Source organism: Oenanthe melanoleuca, chromosome 1A, assembly GCF_029582105.1.
Source record: "Oenanthe melanoleuca isolate GR-GAL-2019-014 chromosome 1A, OMel1.0, whole genome shotgun sequence".
In the NCBI taxonomy this organism is placed as follows: Eukaryota; Metazoa; Chordata; class Aves; order Passeriformes; family Muscicapidae; genus Oenanthe; species Oenanthe melanoleuca.
In genome coordinates, this window is record NC_079334.1 from 16,813,202 (window position 1) to 16,833,805 (window position 20,604).

The window sequence follows — 20,604 nt, forward strand, 5'->3', positions numbered from 1 at the left end:
TCATTATGTAATTGTCTTATAATTCAGATATAGAGCCAAAAAAAGACCTTCAAAATTTTTTTAAAAACCCTCATGTTTCAGCTAATAGCAGCATTAAATGAAAAAGTAGAATAAATGGTCATCAGTGTTTTGGTGACTGTATTTGTTTTATACCTGGTATCATCTTGGGAAACTGGAAATCTCTTGACTGTGCAAGTCAGTAGGGCTTTTGCTTAGTGGTGTTAGAGGGAATTTTGCTAACCTAAAGAAGTGGGGATAATTACTAACAGGAGTTCTTGTGCAGTTTATACCTGTAATAGTTAAAGGGAAGGCTGCTGAAATTTATTCTGACAATTGCAGATACAGCATTGGAAGAACCATTTGAATTATTCATTCTACAACAAGGAAACATCCCACTTGTCTTCTCTTTAGAAATGAAATCTCCATCTGCTTTTAAATATGCTTTTATGGGTTGCTTTCTCATAATTTGGCTATTTCAAGACTTCTATTATAATTATCCTTGAATGTAGATTTTTAAAGAAAATTATTCTGATTTCTAAAGGAAAGGATAAACTGATTTCTTACATGAACTGCTACTTGTAGAATAAGTTTAATGAAATTCTGCTTTCTTTCATAAATAATGCAGCACTTGCATTTGATTAGGTGAAGCCTAGAGGAATTTCTACCTAATCAGATGCATAGCAAGGAGGATATTGCCTGCAGACTGTTACCATTATCAGTGGTGGTGGCAAGGAAAGTACAGCTCTATGTATGTCCAGACAGAAAGCTTTGTTTCTTAAGAGAAGTTTCCAAACAAGCTAGATATGTTCTAACAATTGATCTCTTGCATCTCAGTGTCTTCAGAGTGATGGTTTATAAAATAAAATCTGCATTCTGAGTATTATTATTACTGTGGCATGAAGAGACTCCAGGTTCATTGGAGACCTCATTGTCTTGGTAATGTGTTTCTAACCCTTCTAAGAAATAAATATATTCTTCATATGAATGAAGAATGGGGAAGAGACATTTGCATTAGAGAACTTACAATCAAAATAAGTTAAAGCTGAATATCAGGATTCATAGAGACCAATTCCAGAAGTCTTGATAAACAGCACAAATCTCCTGATAACTTCAAAATAGGAGAAGCACATGTCTCTCTCTCCATCACAACACATCAACTACAGCAAAAGCAAACAAGTTTGGTATATCTGCTAGTCTTGCAGAACCATTTTGAAAGTTCTTGAGTAAATGTTGCTTCATGTGGTCAAGTTTTATGCTCCTGTGTAAATTCTGCCACAAGATTGTTCTCCTGTGTTTTTATTCCCAGGGAACTGTTATTAACATCAGCGGGTGTGCCTGAACAAAGGGTAGTTAAAATAGGGCTGCTAGTTCTTTATTTGACATCTATATTAACAAATAAAAAAATTATCTGGTCCACATTCTCTAGCCCTGAGGTCAACTGGCATAAGTTGACCTGGAAGTATTCATTAAATGTTTATATCCTCTAAGAGACAGTGGCTCTCAAATTTGGCTTTGGGGCCAAACTCTGATCTGGGCTCAGGCCTGGACCACTCCTGGGAACTATTTGAGGGTGGTGTGAAAGCTGCATAAACTGAAGGAGGGCAGGTTTAGATGGAATGTTAGGAAGAAATTCTTTACTGTGAGAATGTTGAGGCACTGAAACACACTGTTCATAGAAGCTTGGATGCCCCATTCCTGGAAGTGTCCAAGGCCAGACTGGATGGGGCTTTGAACAACCTGGTCTAGTAGAAGGTGTCCCTGCCCATAGTGGATGGGCATTGGAGCAGATGGTCTTTAAGGTCCTTTACATCTCAAAACATTCTATGGCTCAATGATTCTGTAACAGCATGGATGGTCATGGGCTCAAATCCTGGCTCTGGTTACTTTGCCAGGGGTGATGCTCTCTTAGGCTTGGTTGTTCTGCTGAACTCAGCTGAGTGGCAGCTTGCTCCATCACCTTAATAAAGTGATACTCCAGATAAAATATTTGGAGAGAAATAAAAGAACTGAAGCCTAGCAGCAAAGCCCAACACCACCACCTTATCTTGCTGTGGTCAGAATTTCTCATAACTTCTGTTCAGACATGTTACATTGCAGATGGCATAAGTTCTTCAGGCCAGATGATGCTAAGCAGGTTTAAGCTGACAATTTGTGCTTTCTGAGGTTCTGGGTTTTCACTTACATTTCTTGGAAAGGGCAATGAGATGTAATGACTAAATGTAAAACACAAGAAATAGAGCCCAGGATACATTGGAGACGTGTTTGCATCCTGTGATTTGCTGTTGAGAGGTTTTAGCACTGAGCTCAGAAGTGTATTTATGGAGCTCCTGGTCAGAACTGTGCAATTTAAAGGTGAAATCCATTCCCTTTTTTAATCTTGAGTTTTCATTCCACTCCAAATTGGTGCAAGCAAATCTCCTGGGCCTAAAATGCCATAGGAGCACTAAAGGCCAAGAACTGAATTAATTTCTGAAAGTTTGAGAGAAAAAACATCAGGTTTAGGGCTGTAAAATGTTAATCTGTTTCTGACTTTCCCAAGAATTGTCTGAAATCCTTTTGCCCACTCACAACTCAAGTGACTTCATGTCAAATATTAGAGCTATTTTATCTGTGAGTACTGACAGAAGCAGTGCACATTTTTATCATAGCCATCTGGTAAAAAGGGCTCCAAAATATAACTCCCAGACCTTTTTCTTGGTTCAAAACAATGTCAAAATCCCTTGGAGGAAATGTGAAACAAGACTGTTGGTTCATTTGCCCTAGGATGTTCTTTGCTCAGGATTCTGGTCAAGTTATCACACAGACCTGTATCATAAGTGCTGAAGAGCAAGCAAGCTTGGCCCTTCCTATTCCTCTCCTGCTGTTGCTCTGGAAAGCATTTCTCCCAGCCTGCTTCACCTGGGGAGACTCAGACCCTCATCATCATCTTCTCTTTTGCTGGTGCTTCTCCAAGCCCAGGAAGCCTCTCACAGCCCAAAATGCATCAGGCTCACTGAGGAGCTTCAGCAATGGAAAGTGATGCTATTTCTCTGTTAACTGCTGTTCTCGACACAACTTTTCTTCCCTCTGCTACTCTGTGACATTTCAATTAGGGGTCTCTTCACCAGTCACTTGAGCAGCAATGCAGGGGGCAGGGTGAGTGTGGAGGCTGGGCAGTGCACCTGGGGGCTTGCAGCAGAAGTGAGACATGCTCACCTGTGTGGGAGGGATGTTGGCACTCTGTAGTCATTGCTTGCTACGAGTGGTGGTCTCTATATTTATCTTTTGTTGTTATAACAGGCCAGTTTTTAAAAAAACGCATGGCTGCGTCCCTGAATAATTTCTCCCAAACATGTGGCTTTGCAGTCCTTGTTTGCTAGGTGAAGAAAGGACTTCAGGCTTTTCTCTTAATGGTAGGAAACATCCTGGTTTTGTTAGTGGGGTGTGCCCATTTCTCCCAGAGTCCCCTTGAATGTTTGCAGCTTCACCCCCAAATAAGACCTTGCCTAAATCATTTATGAGCTGTGGAGTGAACATGGGACAGATACAAATGTTGCAGCAGTGTATAAAATGCTAAATTATTCATGGTATTTAAGCACAGAACACCCTAGGGCTGAACCGACATAGTGAAAAACTCCAGGCAAAAGAAGAGCCCACCATGGAAAGTCTTGGATTAAGAACAATTAGAAACTTTAGTCAGGCTATACTATAGAGTCTTCATCCCTTCTACCTTTAAATGCCCCTTCTCATGCTGTACCCTCTGCTTTCATAGCCAGCTACTTTTAATGTCATTATCCACATCACTTTCCCATGATCAGGACGCTAAGGCAGAGAACTGTCAGATGACTTGTCTTCAGAGCCTCAGACTCTCTCACATAGCTGGTCTCCAGGGACCTCTGTGGGCATCTGCCAAAAATTTATTTCCTTATCATAATGACCCTCAGTTTTCACCTACCTGTCACACAAAGGGTTCTGGATACTTTCATCAAGCCCTGGATCACTTCCACCTCTGGAGTTTACTGGTGAAAGACCTAAAAACTAAAATACTAATGTGGGAGCACAACTTTGAGAATTTAAAGAGCTGAATGGACCACTGGACTTACTGAATGGACCTGCTGCTTAATTCATGGAGGATTTTAACAGAGATAAAATTGGGTCCAAATAATGTAATCTTGTAGCTGAAGCAGGCAGATGTGAAGATCAACAGGTCAGATAAAAGGAGAATATACTGAACCAAATGCTACAAGAAGCTTAGAGAATTCACACTGTTAAGCAGTCTGGTTCCAGATTCTTTTATCATTTTGCTTAGTACTGAAAGCATTGTTCAACAGCTGATTTCAGGTTTCCTTTTGCATTTTATGATCAGTTTTATTGTGAAAAAAAACCAAAAAAAACCAAACCAACAAATAATATAAAATGCTCTTGTGCTGGATTCTGTGTATATCAAAACATATTTCCATTGGCAACATTTTTTGACAAGGCAGTACTTACTTGTTGCAAAAGCATTTTGAATTAAAACATTCAGGCTGCTTTAGTCACTATGCATTTTTCTTGAGGGGTAAGATAGGTTTTCAAAGCTGTTCAGTGTTCCGTTTTGCTCTGGAAATATATAAGAACCATAGGATAAGATCTTATTTGGAATCTCTTTAGGAGTTGAGAGGGGTCCTCAGGATCCCATCTGACCTGCAGCAAATGGAGGAAAAACAGGGTTTTTTTGGCTGACATTTGTCCCTTTATTGAGTGCCAAACAGCATTGGTGGCAGAGTCAGTGACATCAGCTTTCTTTGTCAATTAATGAGCATCTATAACTTGATATTTAATGTTCCCTAGGCTGTACCCTCGTCACGCAAGTGCTCTCAACAACTTGGGGACATTGACCAAAGATGTGGTGGAGGCTAAGGACTACTACAGACGAGCCCTTCAGCTCAACCCTCAGCACAATCGAGCTCTCTTCAACCTTGGCAACCTGCTCAAGTAAGTTGAATGCAGGTCTGGCACCGAGAAAATTCACATTGCCGCTACAGACATCACCAAAGTAGTTTTTTTTTTCTGCCAGCTGGTGAAGAAGTGATGTCATTTCTTAGTGCCATCCAAAAGTGCCAGCACAAAGGTGAGGCTTAATTTGGATATCCCTGTGCTGTCTGCCACATCACTGCAGATGCTGTTCACAGGTGTTTCAGCTGTAGGAAATTCATTTGTTTTGAAACAGGCATCAGAAATGAGTTGCCTAAACCCAGCTAGTCACCTGAGATCCCTGTCCTGGGGAGATGTGTGAACATTTCCAGGAGAGGAAGCTGTATTGCTCAAAGGTAGGCATCAGATGCCAAGCTAATAAATAACACAAGCTCCCACTTCTCCTCATTAGCTGTGTGGGAAGTTGTTGTATAGTTTAGGCATAAGCAACTGAGATGCTCAGAGCAGCAAAGGGTTCATTCCCTTGCAGAGCAGGTAATTCTGGATTTGAGAGGAAGGCTGGTTTACATCCCTGGTTTACATCCAGAGGGTTCATTCCCTTGCAGAGCAGGTAATTCTGGATTTGAGAGGAAGGCTGGTTTACATCCCTGGACGGTTGAAAACAAGTTGATGAGCTCATCATTTCACTCGTTGTTATTTAGAGTGTCAGCCTCTAGCAAGGAGAATAGCAGACAATCATAATCATGCAAATTAATTTGGCTAACCACATCCAAAGACTAAACTTAGATCTGTACAAGAAGCCAGTATGATAAGATCTGCAAAGGGTTCAATTTAAAAAAAATTTCTCTGTTTAGCACCAGCAAAAAGGTCCTTGTTTTTGTGAGGATATTGTGGTGTATCTGCTGACAGAACTGCATAAACTACAGCAATAAAAGTACATTTCTGCTGATATGAACCGCCCTTATTTTGCTGATAATAGGACTTGGTAAATCTTAGAGCAGACTGGACTTTGTGCTGCTTAAACCATGACAGGCTTAGTGTGGGACTGGTTTTAAAGTGCCACTGTGTCATTAAAACTTGGTCTTTCTGGTCCTGAAATGTAACTTAGAGTGTGGATTTGTATAAAGGATGTTAAGTGGGCTGCTGAAGTTCTACCTGGTCTGTTCAGAAGCAGAGTAATTATCAGAATAATACTACAAGTAACCCTGGTGGTTTGAGGTTAGAATATGGGAAATGAGTAATCTTAAACAGAAAGCAGGTAAGTGCCTTACTGGAAATACAAGGAAGGAAAGTGGTATAGTCCTATTACAAGAGAAAATAAAGGTCTTTGTATTATTCATAAAATTTGGTTGATTGAAATTAATTTTAGGTGGCAATGGTGTTTAAAAATATATATTGTCTTTTAAAACCATCACGTGTGCCTTAGTTATTATTCTCCTTTACGTTTGGGGTTTTTTAAAAAATATAAAATATTAACACAAAAGGATCTAAGCCAGAAGAAGCACTGGGACATTCCATGTCAATTACTCTTAAATCTGGCCTGCCAAAGGCTCTTATGACCCAGCAGATGCTTTAAAAACTGGATTTGTTGCGCTGGAAAAGCACAAAGGAGACACGTGGGGAAAATTTCTTAGAACTGCTGTTGGTTTTCTGTGCAATATGTCATGTTTTTCACATTGTGATGCTTAAGAAATTGTGTGTCCTGTTGGATTGTATGTGCTCTGCATCCTTCTGTGGTGCCACATTTTGCAGTATGTTAAGTTTGTGTGATGCTTGTCACACTTGTCAAAAGAAAACACACATGATCCTCCTGCCCTTTACCCACATCCACTTGCTCTCATTTTCTAAACTTCCTTTAGGCTTCCAACACAATGTAGTGCATCTGGACACAGCAGTTGTATTAATTGTATTGGAAGCTGAGTGCCCTCATCTCCCTGTTCAGCTTTTAAAAACCTGCTAAAACATAGGTGGAGTTCACAGTGCAGGAATTAGTGCATATGTAAAGCAGATGCTGCATGGGCAGATCCCATATGAATGTTTCCCCTAAAATGGGATCCCAAACACTTTGGCCAGCACCTTTCACAGATGATCCAGCAGCTTAGCAAAGAACATCAGCCGTGCAGGAGAGTGAGGTAACCTGTGAGGTGACACCAGACAGGTACAAGGCAGAGATTTCACTTTTCCCCTTCCTACAATGATGTCTTTATTTATATTTTCTATCTGTGTCTACAATTGTCCTTTCATGTATATATATAAATGTGTATATACATGGCAGACAGTATTCTGCAGACACTAAATGCTAGTATAATGTGGGTAATAAATGAAATAGAATGGAAATCTGCAGAATATTACAGACAGATATTACTTTCTGGCTATGTTATGAGACATTATGAAGAGAGTTTTGATTTTTAAACGTGTCAGAGAGAAGATAAATGGTCAAGCAATGAAAGCATTTTCTGTCCTCTTTACAAAGGCTTCAGAGCATGGGGCAGATCAGGAAGAGACAGATCTGCAAGACTCAAGGCATGTCCAGTAACAGCACTGCTTGTACTGGGACATGGAATGAAATTGTCCAGCATGAGGAATTCCCAGTCGAATTCTGCTTATCTCCTTGTACCCATCCCTGCTCATGGTGTGCAAACCTGATGGCAGATACTAGATTTCATCTCCTGTGGAGTACTGAGAGAAGGGAAGTCCAGGATTTTAGAAGGATGGGTTTCCTATGTGGGAATTTTGTTTTGTGAAATTTGCCTTTCATTAGCTTATGCAAATAAGCTATTTAAGCATCCATTGCTTGTGATTTAAACTTGAGTAAAAACTGTTTTCAGGACACAGGGTAGAATTTTTAAGTTTTTTATTCTGTGGAAGTTGTAGGTGAAAAATGATGTTTCTATTTTCTGTTTACACATAAAGAAGACAGCTATGTGCCAGAAGATGAATGTTCTCAAGAAGTATTGCAGGGTAATGGCTGAATAAGCCTCTGGTTTTGTTTACATATCCTAAAATAAAGTCGTATGTCATAATTTTTGTGCATAATATAAATATTGGAGAGCAGATAATTAAACAATGCCGACAGATTTCTTACTTAAAATATACCCAAAAGATGGCCTACCTAAATGTAAGAAATCTCTGCTTTCATGGTGTGTGATCCGTGCCACAAAGAAGCCTGATGCTGCTTTCTTGTGTTTTGTATAAATTCAGGTTCATTGAAATACAGATAAATATCATGCAGAATACCTCTGGAATTTATAGGCTATGGGTATTTCTGTAATGAGACAAGAAATAATATATTATGAACATTTGAAATAAATATCAATCTCAGCTTTCTGTTGCAGGAAGAATGGATAAGAACTTCTTATTTGTGGTACTCCATCAATCCACACCTAAAGCACTGCAATATGCAGTACACAGAACTCTCACATGCTTTGAGAGTGTTATGGCTTTGTTTTCAAGGGGCAAATGAAATGCCTGGAAACAGTCTCCACTGAATCTTGAGTTTACTCAAAGGACTGATTTTCTTCTGGATTAGAGTAACATACAAAATATCTTGAGCATTTGTTGTTGAGTCCCAGCTGAGCAAACCCATCTGTCCAGAAGAGAAAGGACTGTCTGGCCTGTCTGATACAGGCTTCTGGATGTGAGTGTGCTGACATAAGCTTGTGGAGCTATCTGGAAATGCTGAAAAACATCAGATAGAAATTACATGTATTGAGGTTTAAGACCTTTTAGCTAGTGAAATGTTCCTTCCTTTCATTCAGAAGCAAACTGAGAGGTGATGTTCAGTGGTACTGCATCTGGCTTCTGAATGGCCTCTGCAGGATGCTCGGTGTCATGGATTGGTGCAGTTATCCCTCAGTATCACATGCACTTTGGAGAGTGTGGTTAAAAACCCCCACAAACTCTGGCAGTCTAATTTTTGCAGTAGATTGAAAAAAATAACTTAGGTTATTATTATAACTTAGGTTCTCTAGAGATCCTCTGGAGATCAAGCTAGCTGCTCAGAGCAAGTCTGATTGGATCAGGGCTGTGTCCAGCTGAATCTTGGATCCCTCCAAGGACAGAGGTGCCACAATCTCTCTGTGCAACCTGTTCCAGTGTTTGACCACCCTTGAGGTGAAAAATATTTTTCTTTAAATATAATCAGGATGTCCCTACTCTGGCATCTTTTACCTCTTGTCCTGTCATTGTGCATCTCTAGAAGAGTTTGGCTCTGGCTTTTCTGTATCCTTGTAAAAATTTGTTCAGAACAGTTGTGGAGCCTTTGTTCAGTTCTGCGTTTCTGGCTGTAATACAGTCTAAATAACTTCACAAAATAAAATATGAAAGTTGCCAAATCCTTCAGAGCCCTAATTCCTAGGTTGCTCTCTGTTGCACTTGGAAATTGCTCCAGTATTAACAGCCCTGTGCATTGCCAGACTTTGGCAGGGTGGTTTAACCTGGCGCCTCTCCAACTGCAGGGCACTTGCAGAAATATGGAAGAGATGTTCTCGGTGGAAAGAGCTGCTCCTGGTTTTCAGCTTGAGCATGCTGATTGGAGAGGCAAGGCTCTGAGCTTGGGTGGGAGAGGGAGTCAAGAGAGGGCATTGTAAAACAGTGTAATTTGGGTAAGAATTGGAGTAAGTGGTCACAGATTGCTCCTGTCAGTTGAATTTGTTCTTCTCTCTGTCACAGTGAAGATGTACATTACCTAACTATTCCTGCTCCAAATCTCCAGTTTATGGTAAATTAGTGTATTGGACTGTTCTTTCAATGCTTTGTGCTCTCCCAAATTGCAGGAGATTTATGTAAGAGGCAGCCTTGATCCTGCAAAGTATTGGCCTTGAGCCAGGAAACCACTTCAACCAGTAATTAATTTTCAACTTGCATACATAAAAGTTAAGTACACGTTTAAGTGCTTGGCCAGAGCACTTGGTATCTTGCAGGCCTAAGCCCTCTGAGAAACTACTGGATCTGCTTTTTTTAATGTAATGCAGTCTGTCACATAAAAAGATGCCATAATCTTTCCCTCTTTACCCTCACTTTCAGGAGACAAACATTGTTCTTGGATCAAATGGAGGATAAAAGAGGCCATTTTGGAATAAAAGAGTATTTAAGAGGGCTGCCCCATGTTTAGAGCGAATGCTTGTGGTTAATGGGAACTTTTACTGCTGCTGAGTGGATCACTTAATCCTTTTATTTCTGTAGCGGGCATTTCCTACATTTTCTGCCAAACATCAATACCTAGCAGTCATCTGGTTTTGATTTATCAAAATGTGTCATGAAACTCCAGCCAGAGGATCCCAAAGTTTTATAAATTGACAAGCTAGCTAGACTTTAATTAGTGTAGGAGAAAAGTGGTTCTTTATTTGTTTTTGCTTCATTCGTGTAATTTATATGGAACACCACTGGAAGAAGAAAAAGACTAGCACAACTGGTTTTACTTAAGTTAATGCACAGGCAAAATATTCTTCCAGTTACACAACTAGAAAGGGAAAAAATCTGCAAAGCCACATATATTATCAGCTGAAATTTGCACCTTATAAACAAGATCTGGTTACTTGACCATGCCGCTCAGATGAAATATAAGGCCAAAGCAGCAAGGTGTTCACGTATTTTCTGTTTCCCCAGAGCCCTTTGTTTCTTTTTCTAAGCCCTGCTATTCATATTCTTTGTACACCCAGCACAAGGAAAATGTTGTTTCAGCCCAGCTAAACATCCTTAGATGTTTGTTCAGGAAACCTTCTCATTTTTCAAAGGATAGAAATACAGAGCGGTACTGGAGAAATTGTAGCTCAAATAAATAAACATCTCAAGATTTTTGTTAGGGAAACCTTTTCCATTCTCCATGGCAATAAATGCAGAGCAATGCTGGGAAAAAATAGTTCATCAACACAGCCACCTCTCATCTATCTCTGTTTATAATCCTTAGGATCTGAAGGACAGAACTCCTCTAGCCAAATGATCTACTTGCTAAGGAATTATTTAGAGATCCTAGGCAGATTTAACTTGGAGATATTTCAATTTCAAAATAATGGAGTTGCAAGTGGATCTGTAAGAGCACTTGTCTAGGAACATGCAGACACTCTTCAAGGTTTTAGTAAAGGAAATTAAGTGTTGCAGCATCTCCAGCCTCCTGAAGTGAGAGGGAATGTCCTGTTCCCAGATCACAGAGCCTCCATCCTCTCCCTTCAGACACTTATCTGATTCATTAAAGCCTCCATCCTCCAGCTGCTGGAGACAGCGTTGGGCTGAGGAAATGCTGGGTACTCACATTGTGGAGAGGAGGCGTGAATGAATCATTTAGTCTTTGCTGAAAAGGGCAAGCCGGGCACTTCCACGTCTCTTTAAAGCAGTTAATCAGTGGGATAACCTAAACATGTACTTACAGGAATATCCCTTTCTGGTTTTTTTCCTCCTTCCTGTAGGTCCCAAGGGAAGAAGGCAGAAGCTGTAATCTTGCTGCGGGACTCCATTAAGTACGGCCCGGAGTTTGCAGATGCTTACTCGAGCCTGGCGTCGCTGTTGGCTGAACAGGTACCAGGGGAGCTCTGACTGGTGTGCATGCACTGCTGCCCCTCTGCAGCACCCCTGCACTCCCAGGCTGAACAGGTACCAGGGGAGCTCTGCCTTGGTGTGCATGCACTGCTGCCCCTCTGCAGCACCCCTGCAGCTCCCAGCCTGAACAGGTACCAGGGGAGCTCTGACTGGTGTGCATGCACTGCTGCCCCTCTGCAGCATCCACTGCAACCCCTGCAGCTCCCAGCCTGAACAGGTACCAGGGGAGCTCTGACTGGTGTGCATGCACTGCTGCCCCTCTGCAGCACCCCTGCAGCTCCCAGGCTGAACAGGTACCAGGGGAGCTCTGACTGGTGTGCATGCACTGCTGCCCCTCTGCAGCACCCCTGCAGCTCCCAGCCTGAACAGGTACCAGGGGAGCTCTGACTGGTGTGCATGCACTGCTGCCCCAGTGCAGCACCCTGCAGCTCCCAGCCTGAACAGGTACCAGGGGAGCTCTGACTGGTGTGCATGCACTGCTGCCCCTCTGCAGCATCCCCTGCACTCCCAGGCTGAACAGGTACCAGGGGAGCTCTGACTGGTGTGCATGCACTGCTGCCCCTCTGCAGCATCCCCTGCAGCTCCTAGCTGTGCCTCACTCACACACAGTGGCTGGCCTGGTCCATGCTGGCTGCACAGGGCTCAGGCTGCTCTGCAGATGGCTTTTCCAGGATGGGAGGCAACTCACACACAGTGAGTAATTACACCCACGTGGTGTGGCTCAGAATTAATCAGTGCTAAAGGTGTGAGTAAATCCCTCTCTGTGGCTCCCTGCATCTGTGGTGAAGTCTTAATCCATTGCACCTTGAATGTTGTGACAGCAGGGGAGGCGAGCTCTTCTCCTCACTCACACGCCTACACAGATAACCTTGAGACTGCATGATAAATCATTCCAAAGTTTGGGATTGTGAGAAACCAGGTGGCCTCTGCAGCCCAGATTCTGCCCCTTGCACACACACACACGCACACACACACGCACACACACACACACACACACACACACAGGGATATGGCCCGTGATTACCATGGAAGATGATCATGAGCAGGGAACTGGAAAGGCTCCCTGGCTTTATGTTGCTCTTAATGAGCAGCTGTTCAATATTTTATTTAACCTCATTGTTCATGTGCCTCCAGGCCTTATTTGCTGTGCATGGCCCAGGCTGTGCTCTGGAGGCAGAATTACTCATTTCCTCTCAGGCCTGTTCCCCACGCTCATTACTCAGGCTCTCCCTACTCTCTAGTTAGATAATTTATTTCTACGACATCCCTGTGAGATGAAATACTGTCCCCACAGAGGAAAAGAGAACCTGAGGCACAAACCCCTTGAGTTCAGAAGGAGCTGTGAGGCGTGAGTGCCCACCCTGGGACCACCAAGCTCTCCTTTCCTCCACACCTGCAGCAGCAGATGAGGGATGCTGTGCTTTGTGCTGTGGTCCCACTCTGGGGCCGTGGGGGTGGATGACAAGGTCCCTGTAACTGCACAGCTCCAGCACACCTCTGCAAACCTTCTTAAAACTGATGCTTTTTCTCCTTCAGCTTTCACATCTAATTGTTCCATAGCATGGGGTGCTGAAGCTTTCTTAAAAGGTTGCTGAATGTAAATACAGACAAAGCAAAATGGTATCTTTTGCTCTTCTTCATTATTCTGGTTAGTGAAATCTTCTCTCTGTAAGGGAAGGGGATGAATTTCAGCAAAACTATAGGCAGAGGCCTTGTTTAATCTTCTTTAAGGACGTAGGCACTCTACAAAACTCACCTATGATGTATGTGAATTACTGAAAGATTTTCTATTTTATTTTCCCTTTTAAGAAAATTTCAAATATTATCAATATTACCTGCAGGGATCTCGAAATGTATGTGTATGAATTTAAGGACAAGCCTTGTTTAATGGGAACTCTGCCTTGAATAAGCCCATCAATGAAGACTCTTTTGTAAATACAGGAAACAAGTCCTCTGCAGTAATACCTGCTTTTAATATTAATTGAAATTATTAATTAGAATGATCGATTGCAAGGTCAGCAGAGCAATAAAGCCATTATAGAGTCCCAAGACCTTCTGCCCAAAGCAAATGACATTAGTAAGTCCAGCAGTAATTCATTTCTCTTACATATGGATTGTTCATCCTCTTGTGACTTGAGTAAATGGTAGGCAAAAAAGATAGTACAATTTTCTCAGAAAACAGTGATTTTTCTGCAGATTTTTAACCCCTTCCCATGTTCAGCCACAGCAGATGCCCACTTGATTGTTCACCTCCTGCCTCACACATTTATCCTAGTGGCCACAGCAGGGCTGCCCTACAATAGGCAGCAGAATCACACCCTCCAGGTGTACAGGCAGAAGTTTAGGCATCTTCAGCCCAAAGGATGATGACAGGAGCTCATTTCTGTAGTTTTGGGTTTTCGTCTTTGAGCACTAATGTTCAAAACGGCTAAAAGTTACAGGAAGTGTTTTTTGGTCTCCTTGTGGCCCAGAGCCTGTCACAGCTGTAGGGGTATCTGTGAGACCAGTTACAGGATGGCATCACAGTGGAGCTCTGGGGAAGGCACCATTGCCTCCCTCTTGCTGGGATGTGATAGAAAGGGGCTGAAGTGCCATGTTAAAGTAACTTGCATGAGGTGGCTGTGCCCATGAGAACTTCTGCTTCTCCAGCTTTGCTCCTAAAAGGGAAACTTGTGGACACAGTGAAATAGTGCCAGGATTGCTTTGGTCAGTCCTGCACAGTATGTTCCCCCCATATTAAAGGGGATGAATCTGGAATAGGCCTAAGAGCACTGTTGCAGATAACCTGTAACTTGATGTAATTGCCCTTTTCTCTCCTTGATAGCTGATTCTGAAGCCAGAGCTGACATGGAACTAAACACTGCTGCATTGTATAGAACAGTTTGGCTTGTTTGTGCCTTTTATAAATGCTTTCCCTTCTGACTGCTCTTTCTGCTTGGAATTGTAACTCAGTTGTGATGTATTGCAGTTTCCCTTGATTTCTGTGATCACTGCAGTGGTGCTGGTAACAGAAATCAAACATTTTTCTGCCTGTTTTCACATTATAACATTGGTTCCCCACAGTTTCCCGTCTTCCCAGCTTCAGTTTCATCCACCATTTCGTGCTACTTGGTGGCTCTTTTCAGGCTTTAGCTTCAATTGATTTTGTGTGTGTGTTTCTTAGAAAACTTTTTAACCCACTTAGCTGCATAGGAGGGCCTACTCAGGCATAACCAAACTGAAAAACTGAACCTTATGAAAAACAGACCTAAAACCCTGGAGTTCAACTGAAAGATTCTCATATGCATAATTTTTTTAATATCATAAAAATCTCATGCATTTTTTATGCCAGCCTTCTGAGTTTTGTGAGGTTAATGAATGTTTCATGAAGGTCTGGGAGTGGCATTATTAAGTGTTAATGAGAATCAAGCCTTGATGAACTTAGAGCTCTATTTCTGCTAAGAGGAGAGGCTGTGAGGAGGGAAAGCTCTGGCAGGAATAGCAGGTTCCACCCTTGCCACTTTCTGACTGTGCTTAATGCAAACACTTTGTTAAACTGGGCAATGAGCCTGAGGCATGCAGAGTCAGGATGTTAGGTGCCAAAAAAGCAATGCAACCCTGATATAAGTGTTAAAGTGATCAATATTGGTGAATATTTTGACATGAAGCACTCTAATCCAGTTTAACACAGCCCTTCCTTGCTTTAAAAATTTGATTTATGATCAGTAAATAAAATAAGCTGACATACGTGCATACAAAGCTGCATTCATTGGCTGAAAATTAAAAGCAGAGGAAAAGAAAATAATACATAAATCTTGGAAAATATGCACAAAAATTGCTCTTCAGTTTAGTCAGTTCTGATGATCACTACGCTTTTCCTGACTCTGCAGGATAAAGTCAAATTCACATCAATTTATCCAAAATTTCCAAAGTTAAGCACTTTTTAAGAACATGTTTCTGTGCTTTATGGCACACTTATCTTTTTTGCTGGCTGACCTTTATCATGTAAATGTGAAGGGACTTAACTGTGGCAAACTGTGTGATTCTGTGATCAAGTCATACTCTTTCAGTGCAGTTTATTCCAGCTCTCCAGTTCTGAAATAAGAGGTGAGAAAAGAGTCCTCACATTAAGCAGCTGTGGAGCAAAAGCTGCTGGCAGGTACAGATTTTAAATCCAGGGAAAGCCCAGGGGCTCTGCCATTTGCAGGCTTTGAGGAGAATCCATAGCTGGAAGTAGACCAGCCTCTTATTTCAGTGTGGATTCCCTCCTGAGCGTGGAGCTCCAGGCCCTCCTCAGTGAAGAGCCATTGGCTGATTTTGCTTGGGAGCTTCATTGGGAGGCTGTGGAGTTTGTTGCTGTAGGGCTGTGCTGCTCAGTGGAAAGAGAGGAATTGAGAAAAGCATCTTTGGTGCTGGAGGCTTGCCTGACACCCCTCTGCACTGTGCTTGTCTCTTCTGTTCTCAGCCTCCTTCCACAAGCACACCCTACAGCCAAGCTCTGAGAGTAGGGGGGAGGAAGGCACCCATGCTGGTGAGCATGCAGGCAGTGAGCACACATGCTCTGACTGGAGTGAAGTGGAAACCTTTTTGGGTTGCTCTTTGATCCAAAGGAGAATTCTTGTTTCAGGACCAGGCTGCCCATAGCTCAGGCTAGACAGAACCCAGCCATTAGGATGCTTTCTGTAGGCAGGGTGTTCCCAAAGAAAAGATCTGTATTTTCTAGAAATGTTCAGCACCGGCAGACCTCCCTGAAATCTATGCAAAACAAGAGCTCAGTGCATCTGGGGAATCAGCATGGTTGCATGTCCCATCAGTCCCAGTGAACTACATCTCACACACTGATAACACCTGGGTTTAATCCGAATCTGTCAGATTTCCCTTGCTCTTTCTCCAGCTTCCTTTATCCTCCTGCACTCCCTAGCCATCACACACAAGCTTTCATTCCTTGTATTTTCCTCCCTGCTTAAGAAAAGAACAGCAGAGCTCCAGAGGGGAAAAGTTAGTCAGTGAGATGCTCATTAAACAAATAAATTAGAACATCTATCCCAGATGGCAAATATTTCTCAACAGAGCCAACACAATCCCTGTTGCTGTGTTTTTCCTGGCTGGGCATGTACCCAGCTGGGGGCTCATTGGCATTGCACAGGCACCACCTTTTCCAGGTGTTTCATGGGTATCAAAGGCATGGGGGAAAGCTGTCTGGATTGCTCTGGGATACCAGATGGCAGCTATATCACATTTGTGCCATGGGGTAAAATTTTGGCCTCTTGGAAGGCGGCGTGGGTGTGGATTCCCCAAGCTTCCTGTGCAGAGAGGGACTTGTCACAGAATGCAGGTGTGCAGCAAATGGTGCTGACCCTCTCTGCCATGGCTGAGGAATCTCCTTCTCTTTCAAGGAACGGCTCAAGGAAGCTGAGGAGGTCTATAAGGCTGGCATAGAGAATTGTCCAGAGAGCTCCGATCTGCATAACAACTACGGTGTTTTCTTGGTTGATACTGGTAAGTGAGAGGGAGCAAGGGATTTTTCCCTCTCTGCCTTCTTTGCTTTGATTTATTTTATTCAGCAGTACACATCTAAAAGAGTGTCAAAAGCTTCCAAGGCAATAGATGTGCCTCCATGGTAGCTTGGAAATAAATATCCCTGTGCTGCTGAGAGGGCACAGCACACTGGAATTTGTAATCAGTGCAGGCACTGTGCAGCAGGAGCTCTCAGCCCTGCTGTTCCCTTCAGTGTTTCTCACCATCTTCACACAGGCAGTTGCCCTCTTCAGTGTGAGCTGGGCAGCACCCTGACAGTACTGCCTTTTTTCCAGCAAGGCATGGCCACATCAAATCAAATCCCAGACACGCAAATGGATCATTATGGTCTCTGGAGCACGTGCAGCTCCACTTTGTAACAAAGCAGCTTTTTGACTGCAAGGCTTGAGTGCCACCACTATAGAAAGGAACATGGCTTTTAAACCACACTCATCTGTGAAAACAAAACCTTACACACTGTGGGGTGAATTGATTTTAGAGGAGCTCTGTAATGGCATCCTTTTTTTTCTGGGCTACCGGTTGTCATCCAACTTCCTTGGCACTTTCTGGCATTCACATATCAACAGAAATGTCACTTTAATTGCCACCTTTTATTGACAGCTTTATAAGTAAGGCTAAGATTGACAAATGACTAGTGGAAACTGGCTGTTGTGTCACTGTGGTCCCTCCAGAACAGAGCCAAGACTCAGTGATGAAATAGGCTTGAAGTGGTTGCCACTCATTCTTTCCCCATCACATGCACCCAGCTCCAGTGGTGCTTGGGAAGAAGGGATGATGGTGTCTGTCAGTCTGCAACTGGCTGTTCTGCCTCTGAGCTGACACTTGGTCATCATTCTTCTGTAGTATCAGTGTGAAACAAATACAAAACCAGAATCAGTATTCCTAATCAAAAGAGGTATCATGGCACTAGCAAAAGAGGTTCAGGTTCTGAATTCAGGCTCTGGCAAAATTTAAGCTTGCAAATAATAAAAATTCCTGAGTAATTTCCCTCTGATGTTGCACTCATCTTTTGCTTGCCAACCCAGATAAACTGTCCTTTTCCTGCCAAAATTTGTGGTTCAAATGTAGTGCAGAGCACTTTCTGGTTTTTGCACTTGTGTACTCTGCCAAAGTCAAAACTATCATTTCCTGGTTTACTCCTACGCTTCCCTACAGACAAACAACTGGAAAAATTCCCGCTGACTTTTGACACTTGGGGCATGATGTGTCAATAACCCTCCTAGAGACATGACAAGGCGTGAAGGAGGTGCCTGGTGGTGAGCCTGTCACAGGCTGCGCTCTTCCCCGGCGGCACAGGGAGATGCTGTGAAGCACCATGCCAATTAACTTGCAGGGTTTTGTACAGCAAGCCTCCAGCAAGTGTTGGCTCTGGGGAGCCACAACTCCAGACAGCTCTGCAGTGGTCGCAGACATCCAGTGTGTCTCCCTTAACGATGCACATTACGCCTGTGTGCTGAGCAGGGGAGGCGCTGGCTGGCGGAGGGACTGAAGTGCGTGCACAGCTGCTTCCCAGGATGTTTTGTAGATATAATTTTCAAAAACATCTGCCTGCTCAGTGGTGGGGAAAGATCGAGGCTGCTGCTGAATGTTTTGAAAAAGTCGTACCTTGAACAACATGTCCTTAGCCTTGGGTGAATCTTGAACACTTCTAAACCTCTCCACTTCCTTAAAGGGGATGCTAAGATGTGTCCATGTATCTTGTAAGTTGGTCTCAGAAAAATCAAACTAGATCTGTGAAGCTATGAAAACAAAACTCCCACAGCAGCATGTTCACTGCCCCAATGTGGCATTGGCTGTTTTTGAGATTTGTTTTCCAGCTGAAATGGAATTAAATACATTGTGAAGTGAATTGGTTTAAAAAATGCCAACACTGAGAAGCTTTGTTGGTGGACAAAGCTCTTTGAGTATTGGTTTTCATGAGGAGATTATCTGGTCTGAAATTTGCAACCCCATTAAACAAGCCCTGGGATAAAAATGCAATATTTGCATTGCTGAAATGCTGGAATTTATACTTTTATTTTTTATTTAGCTAAATAAAAATACAATATTAAAAGCAGAACTTTAGGCATTGGGGTATAAAGTTCAGGTGGATTGACCTTGCACCTCTCTTTTTGCTTATATTTTGTTGTGGTGCTTGGTGATGTCATGGGCTGCAGGACCTTGCACATTTTCACACAGTGGAGCAGTGCCACCCAATGGCTCCTGTGCAGCACAGAGACGGTGCCTGTGTGCTCCAAAATAGGCACCTGGGCACCTCTGCTCTGGGATTTATTGCCCTGAGTGGGAATTAGCTGGTCCCTGGCAGCTACTCTCAGTCTTGTTGAGCAATACACAGAGCCTGAGCTGGAGCTCAGAGCAGCACAGCAGAGGTGGAGGGAATAATCTCTGTTTGGAGAGAGCTGAAACTGTTTGCAGTTCTAGTGGTGTTGTGGGGAATACTGGGAGGCTTGTTCTTCATTCTTCATTGCCTGTTTCTCCAGTGGGCCAGGGTAAAAGGATGCTGCACCAGGAGATGGTACTTGTGCCCCAGCCCTTCTCTGAGGTGGGCTCTGTCCTTAGCAGAGGGGTTGTGTTCCCACTGCTGCATTATCAAGAGTGTGCTTTCTGTTGGGAGTCATCTTGTTGTGACTGTATTCTCAACTTGCAAAAAACCCACCCCTAGAAAATCTGTTTCTCAGGATCATCTCTGAATATTGGGGCCTAAGTATTAGTTTGGACAGCAATTTCTCTTACAGTTAGATTCAAAATTTCTCTTACACTTAGATTGAAAATGCTGAGGCAGGATTTCTTTCTCAAAATATTTCCATGCATAGAGCAATAGAAGAAAGAAAGAAAGAAAGCCAGAACATTACTGTGTGCTGAGTTTGAGACAGGATTTTTCTGATGCACAGGTGTTTTTTTCTGGTTTAATGGCTGTTTTCCTTTCCAGGGTCTCCCGAGAGAGCCATGTCCCACTACAGGCAGGCCATCCTCCTGAGCCCTGCTCACCACGTGGCCATGGTGAACCTGGGCAGGCTTCACCGCTCCTTGGGGCAGAACAAAGAGGCTGAAGTGTGGTACAAGAGGTGAGGATTTGGGGTGGGAGACAGAGGGTTTCCTCCTGCCCCTCTATGACTTGTCTCTGCTGAAGAGTTTCCGATACACAGATCTATCAGTGCACGCACAGGGTTTCCTCCTTCCATTCTCCACCTGTTTGAAGCTAGATTTGGCTGTTTTTGGGGAGTGCGTGGAAAAGCAGAATGGGCTCAGGCAGTGTTGATTTCCCTGGACTATTCCCAAGCCCCCAGGATGGACACTGCTGCTTTTGGCTGGGGGAAGCTCTGATGATAAAGTTGGAGGTTTCTCGGTGGCAGGAGCAGGCTGTATTACCACAGCTCCCACCCTGCTTGAAGGTGGTCTGTGGTTGCTGCAGTAACAGCCACAAGTGCTGCACAGCTCAGCTCCAAACTCGTGGCACCATGAGGAACTCTGGCCCTTCCCAGCAGTGTTCCAGCTATCAGGCTCTGACTCCTGGCATGCAGCAAGACGGATTGGGTGGGAGTATGTTTGCCTTCTTTTTGATGTATAAGTTTGTGCTCTGGATTTCATCACTGTCAGCCATCTCCACCCCTGCTGGAGGCTCATGGGCACTTTGGAGATGGCTCCTTCTCCTTCTCAGGT

General features: G+C 43.2%; 1 protein-coding gene across 4 annotated transcripts in view; it reads left to right on the plus strand.

Annotated features, from left to right (window-relative positions):
* TMTC1 (transmembrane O-mannosyltransferase targeting cadherins 1) overlaps positions 1-20,604 on the plus strand; it is a 133,177-nt gene that overhangs the window by 103,974 nt on the left and 8,599 nt on the right. For 3 of the 4 annotated variants that reach the window (XM_056510611.1, XM_056510603.1, XM_056510626.1), the window contains exons 12-15: positions 4,810-4,953; positions 11,298-11,406; positions 16,803-16,905; positions 19,874-20,009. In XM_056510611.1, the coding sequence (XP_056366586.1) occupies positions 4,810-4,953; positions 11,298-11,406; positions 16,803-16,905; positions 19,874-20,009 (492 nt within the window). The remainder of the gene's footprint in view (positions 1-4,809; positions 4,954-11,297; positions 11,407-16,802; positions 16,906-19,873; positions 20,010-20,604) is intronic. The other variant, XM_056510618.1, reaches the window with a different exon arrangement.